We start from the raw sequence: 13,521 nt of genomic DNA, 5'->3' as shown, positions 1-13,521 counted from the left end.
CACAGGAGGACCACTTGATGTTTGCACCCGTCGCACTCTTTTGTGTATAACTCTTTATGTGTGTGCACGTTTTTTCTGCACCGGGTGGAGTTTTTTGGGTGTGTTTTGCACGCCATAGGCTTTTTAATAGAAACATAAATGTAGAGACCCCCGCTTCTACACAGACAACAAGGGTCCTTCTTTTCAGCCTCTGGCAGGGGACATGCTTTTCTTTTCAGGCTGTGGTTGTTTTCTAAAGAAATATAACTATAAAACTTTTCACACATTTTTGTTTTGATATACCTGAAATGTATAGTATAGTTAATTTACAATGAATGTTAATCTTTACTCTGACTTATGACAACTGATTGAAAACTGTCGTTATTGCCCACAGAAGCCTATTAGATTACATATTTACTGAAATGCCGATAAATATCACATTGATATTGATCTTACAACATAACTTATCTTTGGAAACCAACAGAAAGAAAACACAAGACACTTGCCCATAACACTATATTTAGCAGTTTGGTTGTAAAATAATTGGAAAATTAAAGCATCTGATTGTTTGTCATTGGAAAGAGTTTGAGCTTTGCAGCAGGTTTTTCTTTTCCTTTTTTTTTTGCTCTTCCCTTTAGTTACTACTAATTGTTTCCTTAATCCATGAGACATATTTCTCGGTCAGTCGAGTGAATACATTGGGCAACCCTTTGGCTCCACATTTCGAATGTCCAAAAGAATTCACACCTCGGAAAACGTTGTCACAGATTAAAGGACCACCCGAATCTCCCTGGGGAAACATTAAACAGTAAGTTTGGAACAAAGCATTATAAATTAAAAGTCACATGTTAAAGCGGGTGTTCCGTGTAACCTCATGCAGGTAGTCTCATTCGTGTCAGTTGGGACGTAAAGCTTGCACACCATCACCCCCTGCCTCAATCGGATCCCCCTCTGCCACCATCACCTGATGTCACTGTCGGCTGGTCTGCCTGTCACTCTGTCTGTCCCCCACTCCCCTGTAAACTTTGTATTGCCTGGATGCAGCAGGCTCCTCCATTCCGCCGCCGCTGCGTGCTGCTCAACCTCTGAGTCCTTACTCCTGCTCCAGTGCTGTGCTCCTCCGACCTCCTGGTTAGTTACAGATTTAAAATTCTGGCGCGCGCGCATGACGGGATATCCTAATACATCACTCGCCGGCGCCGCGCGGCACAGCCTTTGTGAAATCCACTCCCCCCGGCCGAATACAGCATATGCTCAGCTTGGCTCGGCAAGCTTCGGAACTGCGCATGCGCATCTCCAAGCTGAACCGATCTCAGCTATTTTTACTGTCACATTCCCGCAAATACGGACATTTACGGACGGGGAAAAAAGTGCCTGTTTTTACGGACTATCCGTAAAAATACGGACGGTTGGCAACACTGCGAGGGGGTTACCTTGCAAGCGCACTCCTGTGTCATACACTCGACATCCATAGACGCCGAGTGTATGACTCGGCCCCGCCCCCATCATTGGATTTGATTGACAGCAGCGGGAACCAATGGCTGCTCTGCTATCAATCTATCCAATGAAGAGCCGAGAAGCCGTGGAGAGAGCGACACGGGATCACGCCCACGGATTTGGGGCTCAGATAAGTGAAACGGGGGGGCCAGACACTGCAAGGTGTTTTTTCACCTTAATGCATATGAAGCATTAAGGTGAAAAAACACGTACTGTAGGTTTACAACCCATTTAAAGTGAAGTAGAATTTAGATACATTTCTGAAATGGCTTTTTGCAGTAGCACATAAATAAAACCTATATTGAAAAAATAATTAAAGATAATCTATGATCACAGCATACAGCATTACATAAGCATTGTATAGTAATCCAAACAATAGTTTTTTTGAAAAATCTCCTTTCATGTTGTGAGTTCTGCCTGTCTGCTGGCTATCCTTTTTGAAGACTTCCTGGATTACCTGCATGCTTTGCAGCTACTTCTCTGCATTTACTTTCCATATCTTAGGACTATATATCCCATGGTACCTTGCTGCCTGCAAGCAGAGTTTCCTGTACTGCCTCTGTCTCTTGGAACTCCTTCTCTCAGCACCACTGTAGTTCAGAATGCAGGCTCTGTGAAATGTGTGACACAGCAGTGCCTACTCACAGGGCATAATGACTACAAGTCACAGAATTCAAAGAAGTAAATGTGTGGAAAGTAAGTTTACAAACTTCAATATCATTTGGAGCAATATAAGTAGGCTAGAAGTAATTGCATTGCACCCGTAAATGCATTGTGGAAATTAAGTTAGGATTAAGTTAGGATTTTACATTTTGACAGTGTATACACTTGAATGTTACCATAGCTTCATCCTTTTAAAAATGCTTGTTATGTAGCAGCCATAGCAGTCCTTATGCCGCGTACACATGATCATTTTTCGGGTTGTAAAAGACAAAGGCCCAGATTCTCGTACAACTGAGTTAAACTAGGCGGGCGTAACGTATCTGATTTACGTTACGCCGCCGCATGTTTTACAGACAAGTGCTTTATTCTCAAAGAAGTTGCCTGTAAAGTTGCGGCAGCGTAAATGAACGTGTGTACGTGGCATAAGAGTTCAACACACTTTGAGTAAATCTTCAAAATAAATAAACAGCAAATAAAATCAAGGTGAAATCAGGTGCTACACTTAGAACTGCATAGTTATTTCCAGGTTAGTGACAGAGTGTTGAATCCATTAAATCATCACTGCAGCAAAGCAATAGCATTGGCATAAGGAAATGCCAGTAATAGTAGACCATGTATCTCTTTAACCACTTGACCACTGGGCACTTAAACCCCCTTCCTGACCAGACCAATTTTCAGCTTTCGGTGCTCTCACAATTTGAATGACAATTACTCAGTCATACAACATTGTACCCATTTGAAATTTTTGTCCTTTTTTTCACACAAATAGAGCTTTCTTTTGGGGTTTTTTATTTTTTTTGCGCTATAAAAGAAAAACGACAGAAAATTCTGTAAAAAAAAAAAAAAAAACTTGTTTCTGTCATATTAGCAGTTTATTTCTCACACACAGCATATGCATACCACAAATTACACCCCAAAACACATTCTGCTATTCCTCCCGAATATAGCAATGCCACATGTGTGCGACTTTTACACAGCGTGGCCACATACAGAGGCCCAACATGCAGGGAGCACCATCAGGCGTTCTGGAACACCCAGACCAATTCTGACATTCCTCTCCTACATGGAAAAATCATAATTTATTTGCTAGAAAATTACATAGAACCCCAAAACATTATATATGCTTTTTAGCAAAGACCCTAGAGAATACAATGGCGGCTGTTACAACTTTTTATCTTGCATGGTATTTTCTCAGAAATTTTTTGAACGCGTGTTTTAAAAAAAAAAACAGTTTTGTGCTTAAAAAAAAAAAACAGTAAAGTTAGCCCAATTTTTTTTCATAATGTGAAAGATGAAGTTACGCCGAGTAAATAGATACCCAACATGTCACACTTCAAAATTGCGCACACTCATGGAATGGCGCCAAACTTCGCTACTTAAAAATCCCAATAGGCGACGCTTTAATTACTTTTATTGGTTACATGTTTTTAGTTACAGAGGAGGTCTAGGGCCAAAATGATTGCTCTCGCTCTAACGTTCGCAAAGATACCTCACATGTGTGGTTTGAACACCGTTTTCATATGTGGGCGGTACTTACGTATGCGTTCGCTTCTGCATGCGAGCACACGGGGACAGGGGTGCTTTAAAAAAAAAAAAAATTATTGTTCATTTTACTTTATTTACTTGATTTTGACACTTTTTTCCCCCAAAATACATTTTTTTATCACTTTTATTCCTATTATAAGGAATGTAAACATCCCTTGTAATAGGAATATAGCATGAGATACGGGGTCAATAAGACCCCACATCTCACATCTAGGCTGGGAAGACTGAAAAAAAAATATCCTGGCTTCGATCGTAGCGGTGAGTCTGTAAAAGCACCGGAGGGTGGCAGGAGGGGGGGGACGTATTGCAGAGTATTGGGGTATTGCAGAGTTTTGGGGTATTGCAGAGTATTGGGGTATTGCAGAGTATTGGGGTATTGCAGAGTATCGCGCAGGGTATTGCAGAGTATTGGGGTATTGCAGAGTATTGGGGTATTGCAGAGTATCGCGCAGGGTATTGGGGTATTGCAGAGTATCGCGCAGGGTATTGAGGTATTGCAGAGTATCGCGCAGGGTATTGCAGAGTATTGTGGTATTGCAGATTATCGCGCAGGGTATTGGGGTATTGCAGAGTATTGCGCAGGGTATTGCAGAGTATTGTGGTATTGCAGAGTATTGTGGTATTGCAGAGTATTGGGGTATTGCAGAGTATTGCGCAGGGTATTGCAGAGTATTGGGGTATTGCAGAGTATTGCGCAGGGTATTGCAGAATATTGGGGTATTGCAGAGTATTGCGCAGGGTATTGCAGATTATTGGGGTATTGCAGAGTATTGCGCAGGGTATTGCAGAGTATTGGGGTATTGCAGAGTATTGCGCAGGGATAGCTGAGCTGGGATGAATGGATGGCTGGATCTGTGATTGCATTTGTCACAGATCCAGCCCTCACTGCTGCTGCTGCCACCCGCTCCCCCCCTCCCCTCCTCTCACACTGTACCGATCGGTACAGAGAGGAGAAGGAGGAACCAGCGTCATCACATGACGCCGGTTTGTTTACAAGTGATCGCTTCGTCATTTGACGGAGCGATCACACGGTAAATGGCCGCTATCAGCGGCAATTTACCGCGATCCGTGATGCGCCGGGACTTCTAGACCCGGCGCTCACGGATGATTCCAGGAGCGCGCCCCAGGGGGCGCGCGAGTAGAGGATTCTGGGAGGACGTCCCAGGGACGTCCTGTCACAGTAACTCGACCGCGCTGTAGCAGTAAAATGTCTATGGCGCGGTCGGCAAGTGGTTAAACTGTCAAGTCACACAGGTGTGAGAGCACCGTCACTAAAGCTCAAACACTGACTAGAGAGGTAAGCAGACAGTCAGGTCACGAAACATTACTGCAAACTCATGACAGTACCACCCCCCCTCCCCCCTTACGAGACCTCCCTAACTTGGGCCCAGGCTTGGAGCGGAAACTCAAATTAAATCTCCTCAAAAGATGAGATGCAAAGACATAAGATGCAGGGATCCTCTCTTCAGGACCAAAACCTTTTAAATGCACGAGGTACTTAATAATGCCTTTACAGAACCTGTAATCCAGAATTTGACTGATCCTCATACTCCTGATTAACCTGAGAGACCGGAACCGAGGTAGGGAGAGGATGATAAAACATACTGAGGACTAAAGGCTTCAGAAGAGAAAGGTAAGGAAGCTGCCGCTCCAGGTGAGCACAACGGGTGGCGGCAATGCGCAGGATATGCAAAGGAAGGAATATATGCACAGCCGCACTCCAAAGTCTTAAAAAAGACGTGCCCTTTATTGGGTAAAAGAAAAATGCACTACAGGTACCAGCATACAGTGGGAAAAACAGCTGACGCGTTTTGCATTAAACTTCAATGCTTAGTCATAGCTACAAATGAGATACAAAGTTTCAAATATATATACACACAGTAATCTATACCTAGTTTGACCCGCCCAACATCTGATTGGTTCCAGCTAATTGCTGGAATCTCAAACACATGTGGGGGGGACAAGTGAAAAAACAACAACCTTGCATGCGAGAATACAAAATAAAATGAAATGTGAAAAGCAACAGTAAATGTTGCCAAACAGACTTTTTAGACTTAAAATGAAAAGACACTAATAACACAGAAAAGTGTGTATACGCATAAATAATGTGAAGTATGTAAAATATATCCCAAAAGGGAATTATGAGTATACATGTCAGTCTAAAAATGGTGATATATAGTGATGAAAAAGTAGAAGAAAAAATGAGAGGAATATCAGTGTATATGTCCCATATATGTGAGATACGTAAAAGTGAAAAAAATTAAAATATTATAATATTTTAAGTGGGACATATGAATCCTTATCATGAAGCATATGATGTCATTTTATCAATGAAACAAGGACAAGATCGTGTAAACAAGACAAATTGCATCACACGATGTAATATAATATAAGTATTAATGAATAGTTGTAAAATGTAAAATATAAATATACATGTATGTATGTGTCAGATGTGAAGATAGTGAATGAATTGTTATGTGAATGCAAAATAATGATAATAATGTGTGATAAAGAAAAAAAGTAAAAAGGAAAAAAGTAACAAGATTTCAAAAGGTACATCACTAAGGGGATTTATGACATCCCTCAATTATATATGCATATATGTAAACATCCGGTTCTGTATGCTGTAAAAGAACCGACAAAGCGGTAAATAATATATGCACAAGAAATAAACATATGAAAACCATACATATAAAAAGGGGGCGAAGAGTACCAAAAGAAATTTTTCTTGAAACCAACAAAGTTTATTTTTTTCATTTTTGAATTATAAGTAAAAATGAGTAGAACCCTCGTAATCAGTTTCTATAATGGATATGCCCGGATATTATGATGTTCTTTGTCTTTGTGTTTGTTTTTATTCTGGTTTCTTTCCGCATGCATGCACGCGTCTATATATATATATTATATGCACACACGTGTTTCTATATACTTTTTATCTCATTTGTAGCTATAACTAAGCATTGAAGTTCAATGCGAAACGCGTCAGCTGTTTTTCCCACTGTATGCTGGTACCTGTAGTGCATTTTTCTTTTACCCAATAAAGGGCACGTCTTTTTTAAGACTTTGGAGTGCGGCTGTCCATATATTCCTTCCTTTGCATACTTCAGAAGAGAAACATGAAAGGAATTGGAGATCTTGAAGCTTTTAGGGATCTGAAGTTTAAATCAAACCAGATTTAACTTAGAAATGATAGTGTACGGGCCAATAAATATTGGGGCAGATTTCAGAGAAGGAACCAGGAGCTTGATGTTCCTGGTGGAAAGCCAGACTTTGTCTCCTGGCTGTAGAGAAGGCGGCTTACGCCTGCGACAGTCGACAAAACCCTTGAATTTGTCAGAAGCTGCCCGGAGGGAATCATGAACGTCACCCCAAATAGAATTGAATAATTCTTGAACCGTAGCCAAAGCTGGAATGTCCAGAGAACAGGTCATAGGAAAAGGGAGCTGAGGGTGTCTTTCATAAACTGTGAGAAAGGGTGTCTTCTGAGAACTGATGTTAACATGATTATTGTGAGAGAATTCTGCCCACTGAGTAGAGAGTACCAATCATCATGATGAGCAAAGACTAAAGTGCGAAGAAAGACCTCTAACTCCTGATTAACCCTCTCAGTCTGTCCATTGGATTGAGGGTGGTAAGAATAGGAAAAATCCAAGATAATATTGAGGGATTTGCAAAAAGCTCTCCAAAAGTGAGATGTGAATTAAACACCCCTGTCAGAAACAACATGGGAAGGAACCCCATGGAAGCGGAAGATTTCTCCAACAAAAATGAGAACCAAAGCAGGAGCAGAAGGGAGACCAGGAAGAGGAACAAAATGCGCCATCTTGGAGAACCCATCGATTACCACTCAAATGACGTATTATTCTCAGACAGTGGAAGATCGGTGATAAAGTCCATGGCAATGTCAGACCAGGGCTCCTTAGGAATGGGAAAAGGCATGAGAAGACCAGCAGGAGCTTGCGCAGAGGATTTAGACTGGGCACAGACATCACAAGCCTCGACATAGTCTTTGACATCCGAACGGACAGTAGGCCACCAGTAGTGGTGACTGATGAGAAGGAAGGATCGGTGGAGCCCAGCATAACCTACCACCTTGGAATCATGTCCCAAAACGAATGATTTTAGCTCTTAGCTCAGAGGAATTTTTGACTCCAGGGTAGAATGAGAAAGAATGCAGGAAGTAGGAATAATCGGCTCTAGTTTAGAGATGGGCTACTCATCCAGAGTGTCAAATGACCTTTGCCCCCACAATACAGACACAGTCCCAAAATTCTGCACCTAGCACATTCCTCAGGAGATAGCCTGGTCAGGCAAAGCTGCATAGGTTCCTCAGCTGGCAAGTGATGCTCCACGGGTTGAAGAGAAAGAAACTTATGCCACGTACACACAAATGGATTTTCCGTTGGAAAAAAATCGGATGGTTTTCAAGACGGAATTCCGGTAAAGCTTGGCTTGCATACACACGGTCACATCAAATTCCAACCGTCAAGAACGCTGTGACGTACAACACTACGACGAGCCAAGAAAAATAAAGTTCAATGCTTCCGAGCAGGAATCGATTTGATTCTGAGCATGCATGGTTTTTAGTGTGTCGGAATTGCATACAGACGAATGGATTTTCTGATAGGAAGTTTTTCCATTTGAAAAATTGAGAGCCTGCTCTCTATCTAAGTCCATCAGAAATTCCGCCAGAAAAAGTTGCAATATCAGACGAAAAACTCCCATCTGACTTTTTCCATCGGAAATTCCGACCCTGTGTACGCGGCACAAGGCTGACTAAGAACCAAGGAGTGCTGGTGTCATTTTTCTAGGGTTCTCTCCTGAAAGCGAATATCGATGAAAATGTCCAGATCAGCTGGGATGGTTCTTTCTGCTAATTTGTCCTTCACTCTGTCAGAAGGGCCATGTCAGGGCTCTATTCCCGGCTCCATTGAGCTCCCACGCATGCGCGGGGCAACTAGGCATTGGCGCACGTCCGGGCGCAATATGCGCGCGCGCATACGCACGCGCATGCGCGGTACAGCGGCGCGCCGTGTGCGCGGACGCGCGCACGGGCGTGCACGTGACAGCTCTGTGGCCAATCAGAGGACTGACTCTCTTATTTAAACTGGCCTCATCCCCTGAACAAGTTGCTGGCTTGTCTTCAGCTCCTATGTGTTTACCTGTTGCCGTACCTGCCTGTTTTGACCCGGAATTCTTGACGACTCTCCTCTCACCTGGAACCTTTGACCCTTTGGCTAACGTTACCTGGATTGCTGTTGTCTCCTGCCCCTTGACCTTGGCTTGCACTCACGGACTCCCTCTGAACTCTCCTGCTCTTGACCCACGGCTTGTGACTCGGATTTGCCTTTGTTTCCTGTGGATCCTACCGGACTTACCTACCAGTTCCTGCCTGACCAACGCTTGTGTCCAGTCTTCTGCACCTGCCCTGCTTCTGTCAGCTGCACCAAGTCTGCCTACCAGTTCTCGGCACCGGTGCCTCTTTGTGCCGTCCCTCCTCTGTTCCAACTCCAGGGAGTGGTCTGCACAGGGTCGCAAAGGTGAGCCGCCCTCAGCATCTCGGTCTCGGTGAGTACAGGTTCTGACAGTACAAGCCAGCCAGATGTCTGAGACCGACAGGGCGCGCTCACCCTTTGAGACGCTGTGCCAACAGGTCTCCGCCTTAACAGAGGCAGTCCAGAAGCTTCAGGAAGGCTACCTCCAGATTGATGACCGCCTCCAACAACTGGCCGGTTCCCCAGGTCCATCCGCTGCAGCCCTAGCCTCTTCACCCGGACCTTCTGCTGCCCAAGCTCCTGCAAACCCTGCCATGATGGGGAGTAATCCCGAACCTCGGGTCTCCATGCCCGAGCGATTTTCAGGTGACCGCCGGAAATACCGGGCTTTCAAGAATGCCTGTTCTCTTTATCTGGCCTTGCAACCTAGAACTTTTGTGACCGAAGCTGTTAAGGTTGGATTCGTCATTTCTCTCCTTTCTGATGAGCCTCAAGCATGGGCACACTCCTTAATGGAACAACGCAGTCCAATACTTGACTCTATTGACACCTTCTTCACCCACATGGGGAAATTATACGACGATCCTCTACTTGCAGCCACAGCAGAGGGTACTCTGCACAACTTGAATCAAGGGAGATGGCCGGTGGAAGACTATACCGCCGAATTTAGAAAGTGGTCTGCTGACACAGGCTGGAACGAGGTGGCCCTCAGGTACCAATACCGCCAAGGCCTCTCTGAGAACCTAAAGGATGAGCTCGCAAGGTCGGCACCCCCTGCCTCTCTGGAGGATTTAATCCAAACCGCCACTCAGCTGGATAGGCGCCTTCGAGAACGTCGTTCGGAGAGGTTCCAGTCCAACCGGCCTAACTGGGTTCCACCAAGATATGCTCCAGTACCTCCGCCTCACCCAGCTCCACCGAACACCTCATTACCCGAACCAGAGCCGATGCAGCTTGGTCTAGTACGGGCCCCTCTGACTCCAGAAGAGAGACTCCGGAGGCGTCAATCTAACCTCTGTCTGTACTGCGGAGCCGCCGGCCACTTTTTGCGCACCTGCCCAGTAAGGCCTTGTAAGTCGAAACCTCCATCTGCTATCAATTACCCTGTTACCAGTTTGCCTCAGACTTATGTTATCCTCTTTCTTTCCCTACAGCTCCCGGAAGGGGCAACACGTCTGCCGGCGATAATTGATTCCGGGGCCTGCAGCTGCTTCTTGGACTCATCCTTGGCCCAAAAGCTGCGTATCCCCTGCCGTACCAAGGATTTTCAGCTGCAAGTTCATCTGGCTGACGGCTCTCTCCCCCGTTCCGGATTCATTACCCAGGAAACCCTTCCTCTTTGCGCCATCTCAGATTCTGGGCACCGGGAGTTCCTCTGTTTGGACTTGATTCCGTCCCCCATGTTCCCTATCATTCTGGGTCTCCCTTGGCTACAAGTTCATCTGCCCTGCATTGATTGGCTCAAGAAAGAAGTCAGCTTTTCTTCCACCTACTGTTCCCAGCACTGCCTTGCACCAGTTCCAGCCTCCTGCTCCACGTTAGCTACTCCACCTGAAGACCTAGAGCATGTTCCTTCAGCCTACCTAGACTTCAAGGATGTCTTTGACAAAAAACAAGCCGATTGTCTCCCACCACATCGGTCATATGACTGCCCCATTGACCTCTTGCCCGGATCTGAAATTCCCTTTGGGCGCATATTCCCCTTGTCAGAGACTGAGTTGAAGGCCCTCAAGGCCTATATTGAAGAAAATTTAAGAAAGAAGTTCATCCGTCCCTCCTCCTCGCCAGCGGGGGTGGGGATCTTCTTTGTCGAGAAAAAAGATGGATCGCTTAGACCCTGCATCGACTATAGGGAGTTAAACAAAATTACCATCAAGAACCGATACCCGCTGCCTCTAATCCCCGAGCTCTTCCAAAGGTTCCGATCAGCTCAGGTTTTTTCTAAATTGGACCTCCGGGGCGCCTACAATTTGGTCCGAATAAGGGCAGGAGATGAGTGGAAGACAGCGTTCAGGTCCAGATTCGGGCACTTCGAGTATCTGGTCATGCCCTTTGGGCTTTGTAATGCTCCCGCCACCTTCCAGCATCTAGTCAATGACATTTTTCGACAATTTTTAGATGACTTCCTCGTAGTCTACTTAGACAATATTCTCATCTTTTCAGCCACAAAAGAATTACATCGGCAACATGTCAGGCAGGTTCTCACCATCTTGAGACAACACAGGCTTTATCTCAAATCAGAAAAATGCGAGTTCGAAAAGACATCAGTGCAATTTTTAGGATTCATCATTTCTGTGAATGGGGTAGCCATGGATCCCCAGAAAATCAGTGCTATTCAGGAGTGGGCACTTCCAACAGACAAAAAGGGCGTTCAGCGCTTCATTGGCTTCGCCAATTTTAATAGACGGTTCATCATCGGTTTTTCATCAATTGTTTCTCCCATCACCAAGTTGACCCGCCAGGGGCACCGCTTTCAGTGGCCACAAGAGGCTCAGGAGGCCTTTATCAAACTCAAAGCGGCCTTTACCTCGGCACCTGTACTTTGTCATCCGGATTCTACGCTACCTTTTGTTCTAGAAGTTGACACCTCGGAATCTGCTACAGGCGCTATTCTTTCCCAGAGACAGGGACCAAAGTCGCTTCTTCACTCAGTAGCCTACGCCTCTCGGAAACTAAGTCCTCCTGAGCGCAATTACGACGTAGGCGATAGAGAACTACTGGCCATAAAATTTGCACTGGAGGAGTGGAGGTACCTGCTGGAGGGGGCAGCTCATCCCATTATCATTTTCACTGACCACAGGAACCTGGAATACTTCTGGTCTGCAAAACGCCTTAGGCCCAGACAAGCCCGTTGGGCTCTTTTTTTTGCTCGCTTCAATTTCCATATTACCTATCGTCCTGGCGCAAGAAATGGAAAAGCTGATGCCCTCTCCAGGATGTTTCCGGAGACGCCCGATACTTCTGAGCCCAGCACTATCCTGTCACCTCAAAATTTTTTGCTTCTCCCTCAAACAGATTTGTTGACTACTCTAAAGACTGCATGCCAACGGTGCCCTGATCATGAGGGTTCCAACAGAGGCAAGACAGTTAATCCTCAGCACCTTCCATGATCGTAAATTGGCTGGCCATTTTGGTGCTCGTAAAACTTCCGAACTGATCTCGCGCTCCTTCTGGTGGCCTAAATGGAGGTCCGACTGCAAGGACTATGTCTCTTCCTGCATTCGCTGCCAGCGGATTAAGGGGCCAAACACGAAGACCTGGGGGCTGCTGAAACCCCTTCCTATCCCAGAATGGCCCTGAATTGACATCTCCATGGACTTTATCGTCGATCTGCCTCCTTCAGCCGGGTTTACCACGATCCTAGTCGTGGTGGACCGTCTGTCCAAGATGGCGCATTTTTTGCCTATGGTGGGTACGCCTTCCGCGGCAGACACAGCCAAAATCTTTTTTAAAGAAATTATCAAGCTCCATGGAGTGCCCAAAAGCATAGTATCTGACAGAGGTACTCAATTCACATCCAAATTTTGGAAGGAACTCTGCAGAGCTTTGGAAGTGGAGATCTGTCTGTCCTCGGCCTATCACCCTCAAAGTAATGGCCAGACAGAGCGCACTAATCAAACGCTAGAACAGTACCTACGATGCTTTTGCTCAGTCTCCCAAGACGATTGGTCCTCCTTGTTATCTACAGCCGAGTTCGCTTACAATAATTCCATACATTCTTCCACAAACCAAACCCCGTTCTGGGCTAACTTTGGTTTCCACCCTTCCTTTCTGCCGGACTCCATCCCGGAAACATCTGTGCCAGCGGTCCAGGAACGTGTGACCTGCATCCAGCAAAACTTTCAGAAGTTACAGGAAAGCATGCAGCAAGCTCAGCAGGACTATAAGAGGTTCCATGACAAGGGGAGGAAGGATTGCCCTGTCTTCAAGGTGGGTGAGAAGGTCTGGCTATCCGCCATCAACCTCAAGTTACCTATTCCCTCTCGGAAGCTGGGTCCGAGGTTCATCGGGCCATTTGAGATCAGGCGAGAAATCAACCCAGTAGCTTTTGAGTTGGCTTTACCCAGGTCCTACAAGATCCATCCTGTGTTTCACGCCTCCCTGCTTAAGCCCGTTGTGTCTGACCCCTTCAACGGTAGAGAAGAACTGCCGCCACCACCAGTGGAGATTGAGGGGGAGAAGGAATTTGAGGTGGAAGCCATCTTGAATTGTAGAAAGAGAGGAAGACAATTACAATACCTCATTAAATGGAAGGGGTATCCCCCTGAAGACAACTCCTGGGAGCCTTCCCGAAATCTCCATGCCCCTCATCTGATTCGGGCCTTTCATGCGGAGCACCCTG

At 45.6% G+C, this 13,521-nt stretch overlaps 1 protein-coding gene across 1 annotated transcript in view; it reads right to left on the bottom strand.

Moving 5' to 3' along the window:
• Positions 1-480: 480 nt before the first annotated feature.
• Positions 481-13,521, bottom strand: part of LOC120928317 (granzyme A-like) — a 37,276-nt gene continuing 24,235 nt past the window's right edge. Inside the window, exon 5 of the mRNA XM_040339416.1 lies at positions 481-769. Within this exon, the coding sequence (XP_040195350.1) occupies positions 614-769 (156 nt within the window). The 3' untranslated portion in view covers positions 481-613. The remainder of the gene's footprint in view (positions 770-13,521) is intronic.

Source organism: Rana temporaria, chromosome 1, assembly GCF_905171775.1.
Source record: "Rana temporaria chromosome 1, aRanTem1.1, whole genome shotgun sequence".
Lineage (NCBI taxonomy): Eukaryota > Metazoa > Chordata > Amphibia > Anura > Ranidae > Rana > Rana temporaria.
This window is presented reverse-complemented; position numbering and strand designations above follow the sequence as displayed.